The sequence below is a fragment of the Eutrigla gurnardus genome (genome assembly GCF_963514095.1).
Source record: "Eutrigla gurnardus genome assembly, chromosome: 15".
Lineage (NCBI taxonomy): Eukaryota > Metazoa > Chordata > Actinopteri > Perciformes > Triglidae > Eutrigla > Eutrigla gurnardus.
The window spans coordinates 23,434,925-23,455,659 of record NC_139938.1 but is presented as its reverse complement, the minus strand read 5'-3'; the positions used below and the strand labels follow the sequence as shown (position 1 = coordinate 23,455,659).

At 40.1% G+C, this 20,735-nt stretch overlaps 1 protein-coding gene across 8 annotated transcripts in view; it reads right to left on the bottom strand.

Moving 5' to 3' along the window:
- The window catches only part of dlg4a (discs, large homolog 4a), a 59,116-nt gene that overhangs the window by 18,120 nt on the left and 20,261 nt on the right, over positions 1 to 20,735 (bottom strand). For 6 of the 8 annotated variants that reach the window (XM_084029178.1, XM_084029174.1, XM_084029173.1 and 3 more), the window contains exons 2-3: positions 13,153 to 13,314; positions 6,581 to 6,637 (exon numbers count right to left, since the gene is read on the bottom strand). In XM_084029178.1, the coding sequence (XP_083885304.1) occupies positions 6,581 to 6,637; positions 13,153 to 13,314 (219 nt within the window). Of the gene's footprint in view, positions 1 to 1,516; positions 1,652 to 6,580; positions 6,638 to 13,152; positions 13,315 to 20,735 lie in introns of those variants that run through there. The other 2 variants (XM_084029175.1, XM_084029180.1) reach the window with 2 other exon arrangements.

Here is a 20,735-nt window from a genome sequence, read left to right as displayed (position 1 = left end):
ACCTGATTTATTTATTTCCAGATCATGCTATAGTGCTTTGTGATTTCATAATTTCATTTATAAAAGAATATATCTAATTATTTTCCCCCTAGCTAAGGCAAAAACAACAGAGCAGCAAAAAAGTGAATCAACGTGTTTACATGAATTTCCTTTTCTATTTAGAGTTAGACTCAGTAATGGTTATTTAGCGCTGCAAACCATGAGCTTCAGCCTCTGTTAAATATGTAACTACACACTGTACACGCTCCCTTCAGAATATGTGAATCACAAGACTTTCAGATAATCTGATCAATCTTTACTGCTCAGTGCATATGTGCCTGCATACATGCAGGATTCTCCGAGGCTCATTAAACATTCTGTGCACGCTCACACCTCTAGTCGCTTTCAGTCGAACACGACGTTTTCGTCAAATTAGGCAAAATAACGCAGATAAAAAATAACGCCGATAATAACAACATTCACCTGTTTAGTTAAGCCTAAGGGTATTTAAAACATCTAGTGCTGTCTTTGCCTTTCCTGTTGAGATTAACGTGCGAAGAATACTTCATTATCCTCAGAGGGGATGATGTCACGTGTGAGCTGGCACTGGATACAAACCAAAGGTTGCATTAGAGGGGCTTTAACGTTGCGTGTCCTGCACACCTTGCAGAAGCTGGAAAGCCTTTTACACGTAAAAGCCATCCGGTCAATAAGAAAGATAATGACCTCTATTGAAATACACGCAATGTCAAACTAGCAATTGGCAAGTGTTTGATATAGACAAGGTGATTTTGGGGTATTGCACTCTTTTAGTGTGTATCTAAAGTGCTCCTCTTCTGACAGATAACAGTACCAAATACTCCAGACTGAGTCTTACCGTAGGGCTGTGTAAGGTTGTTGAAGACATGTGAATAAGAAGACAAGGCTCAAGCATTTTTTAATGTGTCGCCATGTGACAGATTGGATGGCTGATGAATTAGCTGCCTCTGTGCTTGTGTGTGGGTTTTAGTGGACTGAGATTAATTTGGACATCACATGCACATTGCTCACTTATTGGCTTCTTATTGAACCCTACATATATCTATGGAGTGCAGGAAAAGTTCGGAATGTGTGCAGGTCATGGGATTGGTGGCTGTAGTTAGTGGGAGACTCACAGCACCTTGTCTGTTGGATTATTGAATAAAAGAAACTGCACCATCACATCATTAGAGGAGGACGCACAAACATCTGTTTACACACACACACACACACACACACACACACACACACACACACAGCCTGGGCAGTAGCAGGATTTGATTAGTATTACCAAATTTGATTACTCAGGCTCACTGTGATTTAAAATATCTATCATGCACCCTAAGTGCAGCCATAGCCTCTATAAACAAAACACATAACATAATCAAACATAAGCTTAAGCACCACCACCTCTGAGCCACAAAGCAAAATCGTATTTTCACTAAGCTTTCCCAAATATGTTGAGGTACAGCCATAGTGGAGAAAGAAAATTGAGTAAACATGTTAAAAACATGCCTACCATCTTATGATGTCGATGTTTCTTGGCCTTCCGTACATTGTTGAGGAACCGGCTGCCCATCTTTTTGGCGTACCACACGGACATGAACATTCTGCTTCAGTCCCAAAATGTAAATCGTGGTTGATATAGCCTACTGGGAGCAAACTCTGCTCACCTCCCAAAATGACATACACACCCACCAAGTGTGCGGCTAGAGTAGTTTGGATATGCTCTAGAAGTGTCTGCTTTCAACAATACCACAAAAGCATTATTGTAAAGCGAGCCATTAGGTCTAGGCCCTGCCATAACAGTTGATCAGAAACCACAGCGTCCAGATTGCAGATTGCTGTTATTAAATTATATCGATTTTAACCTAACCCGCCGTACTTTTAGCTTTTCTTTCCATTCAATCTAAATAAAACCAACGATAGCATGCCTCTCACACAGGATATGCCTTTTTTAAACAATTTCAAAATCCCAAATCACAGAAAAAGCACAGCCCAATTAGCCTCCTCCTCTTGCTGAGTCGATGCTGGAGACTTCATTTGAGGAAGCCCAATAACATCCTCCAACCCAATGCACGAGATATAAAAATTAATCTTCGCCGGTATGGCTTGTTATAGAGACACAACCGTCCTGTCTTCAGAAATCACCTTTCCAGAGTGAAAATGAGCATTTACAAACAGATCCTTCCCATTTTGTGATCCGTGGCAGTGGACTGCGATAGCGGTGCCTCCCTGCTTCTGGTCTGTGCTCCGCCAGAATGCAGTTCATATTTTCTGCTGCTACTGTACTGTACCCCTCCCATCCCCACTGCTCAGGGAAAGAGGAGCGAGCAGGAAAGTTTGATGGCAATTACTTAGCTGTCTCTCTGTATAATGTCGACGCTGGTGATGTGAGAGGGGGAGGAATTATTCTTTGGCTGAACTTAGAAGGACAAGCAGCTCAAACTGGCCTGTCCTAGGGAGCACTTGAAACTGAGAGGGGACTGGAGGCCTGTAAGCCCCGGTTCTACAGTCAGTCAGTCCAAACAGTGAAACCTAAGCACAGTGATGACAGCGAGGCTAGAAAAAATGTACTGTGACATCAGATCATTTTAGTTTGTATCCTGTCTTTTTCTCTTTCTCTTTCTGTTTTCAGTTTCAGTAAGGATCAGACATTTTTGGGAAATATTCTCCAGCAATGTGCCCCCCCCCCCCCCCCCCCCAAAAAAAAAATATTTTCTAAAATGCAAATGTATATAATAATTATAATAATAATAATAATAATAATAATAATAATAATAATATATTCCTATATTCTTCATCTCCTTTTCAAATTCCAAGGTTTTGAGGCAAAAATGAATCTAAGACCTTCATACGGACTGTCATTAGTCTCCTGCTCAAGCGTCGTAGCTTTTCTGCTGAGGGATGGCCACATACTGATACGGGGGCCGATACTAGCTCCAACAGCTGGATCGGATCTATTAAATTCTATTTATATACTATACACATTATAAAGTAGATTTTTAACAAATTTGTTTGTAAGATTTATTATTTTAATATGTAAAACTTGATTATATATTTATTACTACATTTTGCTTCACAGAGTTATAAAAGCAATGGTTGAGTCGAGCCTGATGTACAACTAACTAATTACACGCTGGTATCTGATTGGTTCTCAGTATTGAACGACACCCAAAGCTCAGGTATCTGGATTAGCTGGAGCACTGCATCCCGACTTCTCCTGCCAATGAATTCAGCACCATGGACAGCACACACTAGGACAGGATGTTCAAAAGAGAAACGACATGCATGCTTGTCATATTTTCATTCCTCAAATAAATGATTCAATAGGGGATGTAACCTTACAAAGGCACAAGACTTCTCACAATAAAAGTGTAAGATTCCCATTAAATCCACATCTTCTCTCTCTCTCACACACACACACACACACACACTGAACAGACTTATGTAAGGACATGCTGAAGGACAAGCTGTCAGCTGACGTTCTCATTTTGTTTAATAAAATTCCTCCGTCTACCTATCTAATTTTCTCACCCTTCCAATTGCAAGGACCTCTCTATCTGTCTTACTCTGCCATTCAGAATGAACAGCTCTCCCCTCCTCTTTTTGCATGCATATCCCCCCCTTTCTCTCTTCCCTCTCCTTCCCAAAGGACCTGAGCTGATGCTGCACTGTAATTACATCGAACCTGCAGGGACATATTTAAACATTTATTAAAGAAAGTAAGTAAGGAGGACGGAGAAATGAAGATAGAAACCAGATCCCAACCAGACAAGAGCACAGAGCAGAAAGGGAGGAGGGAGGGGGGGCAAACACTACAGAAAAACATAATCCTTTTTTAACAAAAAGTGTCAAACACGTTTGAGCGGTTAACTGTTTATCTGAAGAGGATCTGAGTGAAAATCATTGTGTAACGGAACAGTTCTATGTTTAGAGAAAGAAGAAATGTTGCCCATCCTTTTTCATTAGAAGACACAGTGAGTGTAACATAAACTGGGCGGTGGGTGTCTTCAGTAAGCACTTCATGCCTGCTGGTTGTCAGTCCCGGCTCGTCAGGTGAAGGATAAATGGCAAATGTCTTCAGCTCGAGTAAAAGCTTTTCCTTAAAGGGACAGTATGTAGGAAACCCGCGTTTAAGCCGCACTTATGTGAGTCAGACTGCGGCTGGTGTTACCATAGTTTTGCACCGTTACCACACTTAAACAAGGTCTCAGAACTATGGTGGCTCTCAGGTGATGTAAAAACAGGAATGGCTTGCTAAAACCAGTTTTTGGTTTGGGTCAACTTTATCTACTCGTACTATCTTTCTACTGTGTTCCATATTCATATCCATATTTCAGGTGATTACACACTAATGAAAACGTAGTTGTGAATAAAATATTACATTTTTGCTCATAGAGCCCCTGAAATACTACACACTGGGTCTTGAAGAATATTTTTGACACAGTTCTCTGTCAGTGAATGAAGCCAAAAGTAGAATGTTATGAAAAGAGACGGAAAGCAGCTAGAGAGTTGCCTCCAGGGTCGTTAATGTGTGAGTGAACCTCATCCAAAATATAGAGAATGAATGGAATCCTTCAGACTAAGATTGCTTTTGGGGCAATTGTGGTATTTTTCCCACTTCCTCAGAGTCCCACGCACTCAGAGATGCCTTCTTTTATGTCTATATAAGTGTGAGGGTATCTTGAATGCTGAATTCAGCAAGCTTAGTTCAATAACTAGATACCCCAGGGATTCACTGCAAAGGCAGGGAAATACCCTTTCTGCAACACTGAAGGTTGAAGACTGAGTGCTCATTAGCCTTAGTTAAAAAAAACCCTTTCTTAATATTTATTTAGGATAAGAGAGCAGTTAATGGATATTTTTATGCTTTATGTTGTCCACTATGTGGTGTATGAAATCATTTATTTGGGTCTTGTGTTGGATAGAACATAAACTTTCAATGTAATCACAGCAGCAAGAAAAACACCCATCACAACAAGTCATGTAGCCCCATAATAACGAGGGGACAGCAGACTTATAGAGTCATATAAAAGGTAGGAGGGACCATTAATATGAGCACAGATCGATATCAAAAGTTCTGTGCAATGTGAAAAAAAAAATCATTTCTAATTATATTATGCCCCAAGTTGGCGAAAAAAAAGGATGTCATTTGAAGCTAAAGCACCTCTTCGCTAAATCGTGTACATAACCCAAAGACCTCCTCTTACTTTGCCAAACCGTTGCAGTGCTTCCAGAGACAACCCTACCCATAAATCAATGGGGCCCGGAGTGGTACTGGCAAACCCCACACCATTAAAGCAATAAAGAGACAGACTGACGACACCAGCCACACATCAATGACAAGCGCACGGGCAGTACAGCAGCTGTACAGACATGCACACGCATAGGCATTACTGTAATGCATCCCATAACATATTTTACCTAACCGCCGTAAGAAATTGAATGCATGCATATGCAGGATGAAGTACATCTGTGTATGTGTGAGGGAATGTATGGACACGTTTTTCTTACTGATGACTTCATGTTGAAGGGTGTGCATATGCCCCATATGTTAATCAGTTTAACTACAAGCAGGCACCATTAGATGAGATGTGGTTGAGGTCAGGGCAAGCAGACAAAGACAAGATATGATGTATGGTTCCAAGAGTAACTACTTGTTCAACAGAGACTAAATGCCAGATTTTTATAGTCCTCTCCTTCCAACGATCCCGTCTTTTCCCTTATACAATTCATAATTCTATTTAAGTACACTTCCAACTAGCTTTTGCATTCAGATTTTCCATTTGACTCATGTTTATAAATGATCATGTGATTGTTGTTGTTAAGGGAGGCGAAAACAACTAATGGCACTTAAGTATGAATTCCTCTGACATTGTATAATCTTTTTTTTGCCTTGCAAGACAGACAAAGTCTTTTGAGCAATTCATGGTGCATGAGGCTAATGCAACCTGTCTGGTCATAAAACAGTTTTATTGAGAACGCAGCATAGGCATCTTTTCAAGGTTATGAAAGTCACTCTTCACAGTCTAACACTGACACCTACAGGTTTCAGTCTGTCCTGCAGACAAATTACATCTGTCTGTCTATCAAACCCTCACGCTGAATGACACTTTCCACATACCACTGAAGCTTTGAAACACGTTAAGGATTAGTTCAATCTACTCTATCTACTAGGAATTTACTAGGATATAGGTTTTGTGTCCTGAGATTCTGGAAAAATATGCTGTCAGAACCATTAAGACTTCCTTACACTGAAACAGGATCCACAATGAATAGGCTTTTTTTGATGTGTTCATAGGAGTAGTAATGTGATTGTAACAGGAGTTCAATATTATAATGTGATGGAAGCACATTTAAAAACTTCTGTCAGACAAAGGAGATTTGAATGACAATGAGTATGGATACACTGATATCAGAAAACTGGCAGTACAGATACAATGGCGTTTAACTAGGCAGCTGTTTGTTGAGTGATGTCAAATCCAGCAACGGCAGTAAACGCACAAATCAGACTGATGATGATGACCGATGATGATTCTGGTAACTTTCAGGGTGACGGAGAGGCTCGGGTCGCTCTTACCAGTGTGGATACAGCGGAGGTGTACATTGGAGTGTGTCCTGTAGACATCAACACAGGCTGCAAAACAAAAGAACGGAGAGGGTAATTGTGCAGGGCATGGGTACAGGGGAAGAACAGTGGGTACCGCCCACTACATAACTATATCATTAATAAAATCTATAATAAGCTTGTACTAGATGATTTGAGTATGATATCCACAAAGAAAAACAAGAACTTTCAGCAGTGATTCATATAGAAAACACACCGTAGTGTTGCATAAAATCTGTTTAAAAGGGCACACTGACTTAATGTATTAATCAGTGTTATAGATTTAGTACAGGAGTTGATATATTGGATCACTAAAACAATGATACACATGAGGCATTGCTTTTTTTAATTAGTCTGATATTATGCACTGATCGTAACATAGTAACCCAGAAATGTAAAAAAAGAGTCATTGATAGCATATTGATGGATGGTATATTATAGCGTATATATAGTGTATTCAGATCTGTTTGGGCCTGTTAAGGCAGAGTGGAGTTTAGAATAGAAGCTGCTACACAATGCACCCTGTGCCTTTTCCAACGGCAGCAGTGCAGCATTTTCACATGTCAGGAGACACTTTTCCTCCCACTGGAAAAGTTTTAAATTGCTGCAAAGCACGCCGTTAAAATATGAATGTTTGGACAGCTGTATTCGCTGATCCAAGTAGGGACTACCTGGGAGGTGGATTCATGCTGATCCTGATATTTGCACATACTATATGTGCTCCTCTCTTTCCCAATACGGACGTGGCTTTCTATTAACAGCTCCACTGGAGACATTTTGGACTTTAGTGCCTTGGCCAATGGCACATCAGCAATATATTTACACTAGCAAGGAGTATTTAACTAACAATCATTTATTCAGTCGCTTTAATCACTTTCCTTGCAGGTGAATAGCTTCTATCGGACAACCTTGTGCTTACAAGTGAGCTTTCTTAAACTTTGTACTGGCAGCAAACAGACAGAAGTAGGGAGAGGTGTGCAGGAGGGGCGTTGGGTAGTGTGGAAAAAGGGAAGGAGAATCATGCAACTCATAGCAGACGTGAAAGGAAACAGGGGAAATGAGATTGATTCTGGCCCGGGTATCCTTTGAAATGACTCATGATATCACAGAGTCACAAAACCAAAAAGTCAAGACTGAGCCACCATGAGGTCATCATGACACGGACTGTCAGGAAGTAATACAACGCGTAACACAAAGTGCAGAGAAACCAGCCTCTGCTTGTCATCATCACATTGTCAGCCTTGCTCGCAATCCTCATCGAACAACACAGCAAAAAAAAAACAACCCTAATATTTTATCCTCTGATATAATAACCTGTAACACCTTTGTCTTTATAACTCGTTAGTTGTAAAAGTCCATACTTTCACATCCCCTCATGACACATCAGAAGACACACTATGCACTGGCATGAGGCTCAGTGGGGGAAAAACAAAATGTCTCTAACTGTGTTTGTCCTAGGTCATCTTATCAGCCTGGGATTGAGTTACTGGTGTAAATCTATATTTTTATACCAGTTCAATGACGCAGGCCACAGGCACAAAATGATGTAAACAATTCACTTTGAACTAAGTGAGCCCAGACCTTTTATACTTCACTGTGCATTCACTTCTCCCTGAAGAGAAAAACAAGACTTCATAAATAATGACAGTGATCCAGAAATAGAAAGAGAGCCAATCCTGGTTCCCAAAACACTGTGAACAACATCAACATTCTGCCTTTCATGTGATTGGAAAAATATCCTCAAGATGGAATTTTCCTGCAGTGTAGGTGTCTTAATAACTGCTATCATTTTAGTTTCAGTTACTGTCCCCTACCTCTCCACATATTGTACGTTTGTGTTTAATAAAACAGATTGGTATCTCTCTCTAAAGTTTTGATTCACAATTATCTGCGGACATACTGAGCACCAGCATTACATGTTTGCAAATGGAGTAAATCTCCAAAGTATCTGTTAGGAGTGACTTTATGATGTATTCTTATAAAAAAACATTTTTACTCAAAAGTATTACCTCAAGTGGTTACATCAGGAGGGACAATAATACGAAGAAAACATTTTTTGCGGCCTAGTTTTAAACCACACATCCCTCCAAGTGGCTTTTTTTTTATGAAGACAACAAGGTAGCGCAGAAGCAACCCTGCTGGATTCTTATTGATCATATCTGTCACTGTCAAAGATGTTCAAGCCTAGTTTGCTCTTGGTGTTTCTCCTTGTCACATTAATCGTTTGTGCAGGAATGTCGTGCTTTGGACTCTAGCGCTCTACTTAAACAGTATGATTGCCAGGCGGCTCACATGACAGACGACAAAGGTCCCCAGCTGGGATCGAAATGGGGTCGTTTGTGAATAAAAGATAGAATAAAGAAGATGATGTAGTCAGTGTTATTGCTTGCAAAGCGCATGAACACTTCTGGTGCAAACATGTAAATTATATGTGTTGGAACAAAGGACTGACATTTTCTGGTGCATATTCAGGAAACCAGACAAGGACACATGAAACATTTTCAGCCCACACAACGCAGGAGCTTTAGTGATATGTAATTATTTCACATTAATTATTTAATTCATTGGTAATGTAAGCTTTTTCCTGATAGGTGGAAAACACAACACTTGAGAAAGCTCCTCCAAATGTAGAATACGGAGCTAATTATGGGCACAAAGTTAAGTTATACAAAACACCACTGACTGATGATGAGCAGTCAAAAGTCGCGTTGCAGCTTGGCTGCCTTTTAAGCGATGATTTGGCTCCTTCCTTTTATCACAGATGACTTATACAAAAGCACCCATCCAACAAAATTCACCTTGCCCCCTGATTTGAATGAAATGCAATATAGGAGTCAAGTTAGTGACGGTCAAGACTCTGAAGGACAACACCGACATGTTGTAGAGCCAGTGAAATGATTCGGCTGAGCAAAGATGTGACATTAACATCTTGGAGAACTTGCATCCAAAATCGTCTCTTTTTGACGAAGGTCCTTGACTAAAGTGTTTGCCTCCCACTAACAACTGTTCAACAACAACTGGTCAAACTTAATCTTACTGATTGCATTAAGAAACCATTTTACGATGATGTTGATATTCAATATTAAAATTACCCACCCTCTTTCTGCCTCTCGGCCACAAGCTCATGTTTTATTGTCTTTTGAAACAGGCCACAGATACATCATTTAATTAACAAAAAAAGTCTCAGTAATGTCTAAAAACAGCTGGGCACTGTAGATATTAGCCAGTGTTAATCAAACATGAGTACAATTGTTGGGGAGGGGACTTACTGCAGTTTAATACACATCATAGTTCTAATGAGTGCATATGGCAGCAGGACAGTTAATGTAGGCTTGATAGTAAATACAGAATATAACAAACCTTTTCTTTTAATGACCTTTATCTGGAGGTGTATTACACATAACCTTCTTACTTGCAATACAATATAGCTGCATGAAATGATATTTCCTGTATGTTAACTTATAGAAATCATAGTTTTTTGATAGCACAAGCCTCTAGGGAACAACTGAATGAGTTATGGATCTGAAACAGGGCACACATCATATTTAAAATGTCTGCTTTCTGATTTTAGGGTTAAGGAGTATGTCTCCCTCCCCGTCACTGTGATAAAAATGGTGCACCACATCAACCGTGAATAATTACTGATCCCTTGGCATGCACTGGATGGCAAACTCCACTGAGACAAAGGGAATTAATCAAACCAGCAAGAAGGGTCAGAGAAGGACAGCACGTGTCGTTTACCCTTTGCAAAAGCAAACAATTTGAGGTTTTTGCATTGTCTTAGTACTTAATACATTGTATGTAATACATACATACAATACATCACCCCTAAAATACCATGCAAAATCTGGTTGAACATAGACTGTGTCACCGTCCTGTTGTTGAGCACAACAGTGGCTGCTGGAATCGCATGTCGACAGTGTCAGACAGGCAGAGAATGGAAAACAAAAACAAATTATGGCGGGTTTTTTTTGTTACTTATCGTTCATTGTGCAATCCCCATTCAGTGAAACCCCCAGTAGTTAGGAGGTCATTCTATTTTCTTCAAATTACTGTTTTTTGGATGCAAACAAAAAGAGAGGAGTGGCTGAAGGGACACAGAATCAGAATGTGATACCCAAAACAAGTTTCGCTGATTGCGAATGTAGCGTTTCCCAAAGTTTCTACTGTAATTTTGTTTGACTGAGTGTGATAACTCGAAAGGACTCTCCAATGCCACCCATTTACAATATGACAGTATTCCTTCACTTAGCACCCTCTCAGCACAAGGAGAGGAAAAAAACAATCTCCATGGCTGAACAGGCTCTGTGCATTTTAGCTAGCAGTGGTAAAGCAGTACGTCAGCCTCCCCTCTACTGCTCATTAAAAAAGAGCATTTTAATGGACATATCTGCTCCTCTGGGTTTTCAGTGTACTCCCATGTGGGAAATGGAGAAACACTACCCCCCCCCCAGAGCAAATAAACACTGGAGCTCTTAAGCCTTAATAGCCAGTGAGGCTGTTAAATAACATGTGTGGGCATATGAGCTGGATCGTTATTAAGTGTGCATTACAGCTTACACGTGCTTGCGTTTGTAGCGACAGTATGTATTCATTAATGCACTCCAGGCAACATGACTCCGTTCATATTCCCACTGATGTCAGCTGTATCTTTTGACTGTGTGACCAGTAGTCCTGATGCTCTCAGAGATGTTACTTTCTCTGCATTAGATTTTTCATTTTACATGAACCTTAAATAAATCTGTAAGAGTAGTTCAGTGTCTTACTTGTACAAAGTGCTGGATTAGTCTCTCCTAGGGTTGTCACGATACCAGAATTTCAGTAGTCGATACCAATATCTGTGAATTTCCACGATTCTCGATACTAATTCGATACAACATTTAAAAAAAAACAACAACAGGACCCATGTACTTTTAAATTCACTAATTTATGGAAAACTGCTTCAAACTGTCAAGTATTTAACACCACTGTGCTTTAAGATCTTTTTGCACAGAATTTAAATTGCAGTACCAGCTGCCAACAGACCTATAGCCATCCAGTATAAAAACAAACAATACTGTGCTTATAAGGCACTTTTTGCATGTCGGCTTGTTTGAATCAAGAATTGCTCCGGATTCATCCGCCTCGAATGCAAAATATTTCCACACGCGACTCTTCGCACCTGTCTTGTCGACGAGCCGACGTGTTGTGCTTTCGCTCCCACCTGCTGAAGCCATTTTTTGCGAAGACGGCAAGTTTTCTTCTTCAGCGCCGCTTACTGCTCTGTGCTGCTCACACGCGTATACTGCCCCCGTCAGTTCCGCCAAGAATCGACACGGCTCGCCGAGTGAAAAGTTGTATATTCGGTTCTGACGTTACCAGAAAAAAGCAAGTATCGAATTATTTTTTTCGTGTCGGCATCAAATTGGTACCGAAGTATCGGTTCTTGTGACAACCCTAGTCTCTCCACTTCAAAATGTAAGTGTACCTTTCAGTCAGTGGACATTTATCAATCTTATTGGTTCCACAGACATTTCTTTTTAAAGAAATGTGTCAGTTCTTGTTTGTTTCTGTACCTTTATCTGCCAGTCAGGCTACTTTTGAGAGATTTTATTTAAATCTGAATCATTACAGCTGTTAAACGTTTATCTGTTCGATCAATCAGGGTAAATTGAGCTTTGACCACATCCGGAGATTGTTCAGGTGATCAGATTACTGAATGCATCTTGTGTCCACTTGCTCTTAGATTTCCATGCTCTTAAGCTCTGATATCAAATTGCCCAATATGCATGGTGTAATTGATCTTACACTTTAAGTCGCCAAGAGGCCGGCTTTCCTCTTTAATACATTATACATAATACTCATCAAAGTATTCAGTATGTTGCAGAATTAGAATTTCAAATCGGACAACACATCATTTTAAGTGCAGAGTCATAAAAGATAACCGCTTGTGTGTGAGCCAACTTAAACTCTTAATATACATTTAACAAGCTTGAGCATCCTATGTCTCTGAATGGAGCAAATTGGAATAAGGGAAACCACATTACCACGACTGTACATCTGTCTGGTGTTTGAAAATGGGATTTTGTGTGTATTAATAGCAAACTGGTAATGCAAAATAAGTCATTTGTGAATTATCATATTTTTGACACATTCTCATTTGAACCTTCATCAGCCTTTCTTATCAAATCAATACATTTGTGCACTTCTACCTTAGCTACATTTAATGACATTTTAGAAGTGTATTTAATCTGCAGTAAAAACGTGAAATACCTCTGGAATTAATCACATTGCAGAGTGGCTCACGTGAAATATGTCCCAATGTATTTCAATATGAGGTAAAAATGTCACAATTTCACAATAAATGTACAGAACTGTGGTAAAGACCTACTGGCCGAGTCATGAAAATCTGTGGTGCTTTCTGCAATATGTTACAATAGGTTCATCTTCAGAGGAAGCGTGTTTATTTTAATACAGTAACTGATCCGCTCCTAAGTGCTGAGTTTGTGTTGCGATAGAGCTACGTATTGATCGACAATGAGTGCCAGTGTGTTTGTGTGTCCTACCTTAACTGGAGAGATATGTGTGTGTGGTGTGTAGCCATGTATGGCCTCCATGGCAGCAAGGTTCTTGTCACTCATATGAAGCATCTCGGCACTTTTCCCTGGAGCCAGATGTGCTGGACTGTGCTCCAAGGGGGGCGTCTCCTCATCCTGGTACCTGTACTTCTGCAGACACAGAAACATATGAGGCCATTTAGTCCAAGCAGGTCTTGTGTAATTAGCAGCGTTAAAGGTTGATCATATTTAAATCATAAACAGAAACCACAGCCAGCATCATTGTTGCAACATTTCATGGATGTCCTTCTTTTAATTAATGGTGTAAATGTCAAAGTCCCAGAGCCGTATTTCCTTCACAAATGCCATCTCCAGTTAAATGTAGGCAACCTATATATATATATATGCAAATCTTGTATATCACATAACATGTGTGACGCCTACAAGTGATATCATCATAGAGGTCTCAAAATGTTTCCATTGTGCATTGAGCGACGCGATCATCCTCCACAACCACATGGAGTAAGATCCATGACTCACAGTGGCTCTACAGTAGCAGAGCATGCGGCTTCTTCCTCGTAGCCTTACTCTCCTACTGATAACCCACACCCGGGCAGCCTGCCAGCAGCCCACTGTTCGAGCCATACATGGTAGGTTTCATTCTAGGCGTGATCACACAAAATCTGCACACAGCGTTTTCCATCACAAACGCATCAGAAGGTGAGGAGCATCACAGTGGAGATCTGCCACACTATCCTGTGGGTTACCGCGTGAGTTTGTGCTACAAACCAGCCGCCTCCTGAAGGCCCCCAGGCCCACAATATGCTCTGCTGCACTGCAGATGTGAAGCAGCCCATTGTGAAAACAGAGAAATTTGGAGGGATCATCTGAATTGTGGCTGATGGCCTGATGGCCTGCTCTGGCACTCTCCCCTTTCTCTCTCTATCTCTCTTTTTTTTTTCTTTTTTGGAGGCAGACGGAGAGGGAGGTGCATCACCGAGTCCCGTCTCAGACAGGCTGCCTAGCAACCAGAGCAGAGCAGCGATTGCAGTGCCACAGCCGGGGCTGCCAGCATCGGCCCTGGATCACATTACACTGAGACAGCAAGAAAGGGAGGGAGTGAAACAGAGATGGAGATAAAGGAGAACGTGAGGGGGATGGGTAAAAGTGAAAAAAGTGAGACTGTCCATAAAGAGAAACAGGAAACACCAGCTTGGGGACAGGTCAGAGAAATGAATAGTTGTAGCACCATTGCATATTACAGGTTAATAAGCAGGAAATTATTGATTTTTCTTTATTAAGCACTGCAGAGGCAGGCATTACTTCATTAATGTAATCAGATAAAATATGTTACCAGATACCACCATCCACCTATACAATGTAATACAGAACTAAAAAACTGCTGGTTCATTAACTTATCTCCTTCCTCTCTATATCTCTAAACTCTACAAAGTAAGGTTTGCATTAAATAACAGAAAAAATTAACTTAAAACTCTAAAATATTCATAAATTACATGAAGCACAGTTCAAAGTAGCCCTGAGCCCTTTGGTCTCCGCTGCCTCCCCCTTTCCTGCATGACCAACGTTCGTGCTGCCATGTTGCCTTCTGTCCCACTGCTGGGGGAGGTGACGGTCGATGCTTATACATTACAAAGCGTCCTTCTGGAGAGGGCTTTAGGTGCATTTCCTCTCACCACTGAACTGTGATGATTGTTGCTCAGCGTAGCACAATAGCACAACAAGATAATTTTCTGAAATGCAAACAATTTCTCCAAGATTAATCTATTTGGAGGTTAATGAATGCCGCCTGATGAATCCTGTCTTGATAAAAAAAAAAAAAAATATGGATTCATGAGAAGTTACAGGAGTATTTTTCCAAACATGTATCACTAAGATTCTGGTTAGACAACGAAGGGAAGCTTAACTCCTGGATACTATCAAGGTTTGTGGTCGTTTCCAGCAAGTTAATTGTATTCATCACCTGGTGTTCCAGAAATCAATCGGCCCCTGATTAGATGGACAAAATGAAAATAGGCAACTCCTTTTCAACAAAGACAAAGACGGCGAACTTCACTTGTACACTTGTGCACACCTTACTATTTACCTTTCTGGTGAGTGTGTTCGCGGCTAGTAATTTTCTGGTCCATAAATCTTGAGACAGATCCATACCTGCAGCATTTCACATAAGCTACACTATTTCACACTAATGTACTCGCCATGAAATATCGTCTGATTGTTGTAGCTAATGGCCTTTGAAAGTGCAGCATTTCTTCAAAGTTAGACATTTAAATCTAGCACACATGCTAACATCAGCATTACTCTAAGTAATACAAAAGGCTTGGTTCCAAGGTAATATTGCACCGCAGGTAAAAAAAAAGTGAGGTCGTCGATACAGAATTCATGTGAATAAATGTTAAAAAAAATGAATACATATTAAACACTTGAAAGGATGAATTTTAAACAACTGTGAACCCTCATTTATATGAAATCTATTAGCGCTATGCACTTGATACGAGCATCGATACTCATCATCTTGGTCTACGTAAACGTTTTGTTTAATGATACTGTTTTATAATTGTTCTGTTAGTTCATAGAAATAATGTGCTGCTGTGCCTGCACACATTCTCTGTTTGTAGGATTCTAAGTTAACATCTTATATTGTCATAATTAAATCTATCCCACTTCGGTCCTATGAAACCCCAGACGTATTATATCATTGCAATTAAAGGCATTAAAAGTATTAATGTCTTACAAGTGGAAGAGTATTTCCTTGACTGTGTAATGAGAGCTGTGTATTTTATTAAAATACTGGTGAAAATATTAACAGGCAGTGATACTAACATATACTATTGTTTAATTAAATCTGTGCCTAGCTGTTATATGAAGATACGTTGTCCATGTATATAAATATAGGTATAGAATACATCTTTTACATGTTAAAATAAATATAATAAAATAAAATAAAAGAGCTGGATTAATACATACAAAACAAACAATATGATAGAATATCTTTTTTAATAAACATAATAGGACACTATGTCAATGGAATTTGTTTTTCTTAACAGCTTGGAGCAATTAAAATGCACTTCTACCTGTACAAACATCCTTCTAAATTACTGCTGGAACAAAATGTCTCTGGGTTTCCTCGGCTTATTGTATCAGTATATCATCATGAAAGGAAGCACAGTACATCCTGAAGGAATTTCTGTTTTAAAGGTTAATATGGGGAGAGTCTCCACAGTTTCCAGCTGCATTTGTTGGCCATCCTGTACTAAGAAATGCACACTAAGTGTCTGAATCAGATGTTCCTTTCATGGTTAAAGGAGTTTACTTGGTATAGAGCAAATGTCAGGTTCTATCTACCATCATCTCAATTTGTAACTCAAGGACCAAGCTCGAGCTTTTAAATTACTGTAATGGAATGAAGGCTAACCTCTCCTCTCACGCATATCATTTCCATGAACCTGCAAATGCATTTGACGTGCGAGGTGTTACAGGAACCGTGAGAAGCTCTCCGGGTGTAAATTAAAGGTGGCAACTCCCCACTGCGTCTTCACTGAATCTAAGCTTTTGTGAGTTAATCTATTTGCATTTTCTTAAATGAAGATTAATCCATCTTTTTCTATATTTAGATTAACTTTAACATTTACTGCTGCGATGAACCCGGAGGGATTTCATGGTGGGTGCTAAGTCTCTGTGACGCTTCACACCGCCGAACTATGCTGGAATTAAATTAATGCGGTACAATACGGACAGGTAAATGTGTTATATAAAGAGATGTTTCAATTCCACACATAAGCTTATTTGCATAATCATCCAGAATATACAAAAAGCAATGAATTATCCAAAATACACAATTGCAGTTTTCCATAAATACTAAATGTATCTGACTCTTCTTTTGGGGATTTTGACTGACTTGTATCTTACCTCCAATATTTAGTGTGAAACTATGCAGCCAGTTTTGTAACTTTTTGATTTAAACTTCAGTTTATACGTCATACATTCACATCTTTCAATAACACGCTCATCAGTCATTACTATGCTGCAGTCAGTAAACATTAAAAAAAGAACTAATTGAGACATATTTTAAATATATATCACCTGTTTACCACTGACTCAGGCTGTAGCTTTAGTTCATTCATCACTAGATATAGAAATTAATTTACCTCCCTATACACATATTTTATGTAGGCCAAACACCTGCTCGTTGTTAGGAGAGCAAACCCTCACACCCCACACTGGCACCTATAAAACAGCCACACTAACACTGAATACTTGAGCCTTTCCAGCATGTTTAAAAGCAGACTGCCGCTAAGAAAATGACACATTAGCTCCACCGACATCATGGCTCACTGTCACTTTGACAGAGCGGCGATAAGAGAACAATGTTGGTCTCTGATGGTCACCAATATCAGCCTTTTTTTGCCTTCTCAGTTGATTTTCACTCTCAAGTGTCTCATTAAGTGCCAAACCCCGAACACGGCTTTCATCTCATTTGCATTATCATACTTGCTGTTGCCAGCAAACACCTACCAGTACAACTGTTTTTTTTTCATGTACATGTTAGGCTCAGATGACAAAAATTCACTCATCTTCTGCCAATGCTAACTCCAGACTAGTCTCCAAGGTGCATCAGCAGCACAACACTGTGACAAGTGTTAGTATCCTGTAGCTGTGTATGCTGCAACAACAACCATAGAGGGGTAGAATGCTTACAGCGGCACTAGGAGGGATTTTAACGTAACACTCCCATCCGGCGTGAATCAAAAAGTGGGGCTGCAACAAAGAAGAACATTTTTATCCCCCCCATGGAGACGCTCTAGATTCACCCTAGTAAGTTTGCTATCTCTTTGTAATGCTGAGATTTACAGCAAAATACTTTAAACATGTCAACCACAGAATGATTCTTAGAATCCAGTTTGTAGAGTACATGCCAAAGGACACCAAGGCCAAGAAGGAAGACTGGATGTGTTTACTTATTCATTATTTAGAATGTATTGTAAATGTATTGTAATAAAGCGAGCCCAAAAACAGCAGCACAGGTACAATAACTTAGTGGAAGTGTTGAATGTAGAGCGGCACCTGAGCTTCAGAGTGAAGGTGTTTCATATTAAACATCACCTCCACTGCTCACAGTCCCCAAGCGAGATAACCCAGATTGCCCATCCTGCCCGATGGCACACTACTCAAATCATCCTTTGAACAAACATGTTAAAATAATTCCAGTGGTACATGTTTTTGAAGCATTACTGTCCTAACCAACTGAAGACTTTCTCTAAAAATAAAACAGAAAAGCCTAAAGTGCTGTTGGGCCTTCTTCACCATCAGAAGGCTTATGTTACTACAACGAAACAGGAAAAGTCATCAAAAATATATACAGAAATATGTTTTTTACTCCCTGGATGCTCAGCACTGCTTTTAGAAACTCACCATTCGGTCTTCCTTACATTTCAGTCTTTAATATATGCTTGTTAATTTATGCTCCTCTCACCCAAATTAATGAGATTCTAAATCGCATTTCAGTGGGATGACTCATAATTGATAAGTCCCACACTGATGTATCATCTTCAAATTTAATAATCAAATTAGAGTCATAGATACAGTGAATGGTGCCATAGTGGTTGCTTGGCTGCAGTGCTCCTGCTGAGGAAAGTGCGGGGGGAGAGGTTTCCATCTCGTCTGTCTGGAGCCTGTTTTCACAGGAACTTCATGTTTGTTTGTAAGATAAGAAATAAGCATTATTTTAATGACGTGTTGAATAAATTGCAGACCAGGTGAACTTAATCAAACTAAATGATATGGAGAATTCATTTCCCCAATCTTGCAAAATAATGTAGCTTAATTTAAATTCTGTAAAATTGATCCAAACTCAACATATTTGACAAAGTGTTTTGTGTGTTGAGATTTAAAAAATGGCCTCTGGGTTTTTTGAGGATACACTGCAGTGATAAATCAGGCAGAAACGGCAGTGCCAGAAACAACACAAATATTAGTCCAGTCTAACATGCAGCTACCTTGAATTATCTAAGAAGCATTAATTCAGATGCTGTGTCATTTTGCAGGTCAGGTGGAACCTATTCCCCACCATTCTCCTCACATCTCACAGCTCAGGAGTCTTGATAATTTCATCCCCTCCCCCGCTGCTCACAGAAGCATGCACACACCGTTTTTATGCTGAGTACATACATTTTAATGTATGTTGCACATGTAGCGGGGATTGTAGTGGTAGCCCTCCCCCAGCCCTCTGTTTTATACAGGCACACACACAAACAAGTGCAACTGGAGTCCATGTTGATGTACAGCACAGACTGGTTAATGGTAGAAAACTAGAAACAGACGCGCAGTCAAGGCAGCAGTAGGTATCACGTTCTATTATCGTCTGATTGTCGTATCTAAATTCAACATAGTAACTACACACACATAATCTACATTTCATGCCTTATTCTTGCTTCTTTTTAGCTGCTAGCTAACTAGCAACATATGCACTGATGTGTGTTTGGGGGAGTGTGTCTTTGTGATTTGCCAGAACTTTCTGTCACCTTCCCCCAAACTCTCTCCTTTATCCTCTCGTCTATGTTCGTTTATAAATCGTGTTATACATTACATTGTATTTGTTTAAGGTAGTCTGATTCTGTCTGCGTGCTACACAGATGCTGAATGGTGTTTCAAAGACTGATGATGATTATCTTTACCAGGCGAGTGAGTGAGGTGGGGCTTCATCATGTTCCTGTCAGATTCAATTCTGGTGTTTTGACACTTTTGTAAGGAATCATATTTTCAAGTTGGAATATTTAACCCATTCATCCTATTAGTTACTGGTACTGATACTGGTTTCTTTTATGAGGGATGTCTTGTTGGGTTGCTTATATGATTATTTGTTGCGTGGCGTTTACAGGTGGATGCAGTAAGGGCCATTTCTGTACAGTGTTAGTTTTTGTATACCACAAGTGCTACTTCCTACTACAACCTGCACATCCATTGCTCACTCAACAGCAGCTGCAGTACTTGATAACAGATAAGCTGGGAAGAGCAAGTTAGCAAAGCGGGGGCGACCCCGAATGCTTCGATCTGAGACCTTAACACAGCATTAGCAAATATCTGCTGCACATTGTTGTTGCCCACATGTCTGTGAGTGTACTGTCAGAGCTGGGGCTCGCGGCTCTTTTTAAGGATGACTCAAACAGCAGGATGAAATGGATTGAATCCATAGGAGGAAATGCGCGTTTTCAAAGCTTTAAAGTCAAGTACAGTACGGAGGTGAAATGTAAAACCAGCCACTTCACATACAGGAGCACAGTCCGCAGCGCAGCAAAGAGAACCATCTCTGCCTTGATATCACCTGCTGATATCTTCAACATCATTGCTCTTGGATCATTTGGTCGTGGGCTGGTAATGAGCGAGAGCAGATCGCTTTCCCGTCCATTTTCCAGTAAAGACGTCTGAGAATCGATTCTCAGGGTGAGGTGATCATCGATCTTGATAGCGAGATGAAGGCACACTGATCCCTGAGTCGTAAATCATTCATTACATTAATACTCCGTTTCCATTTAAATGCCGTCCTTTCGGCTGGTTCACATCGCGTGGCCTTCGAT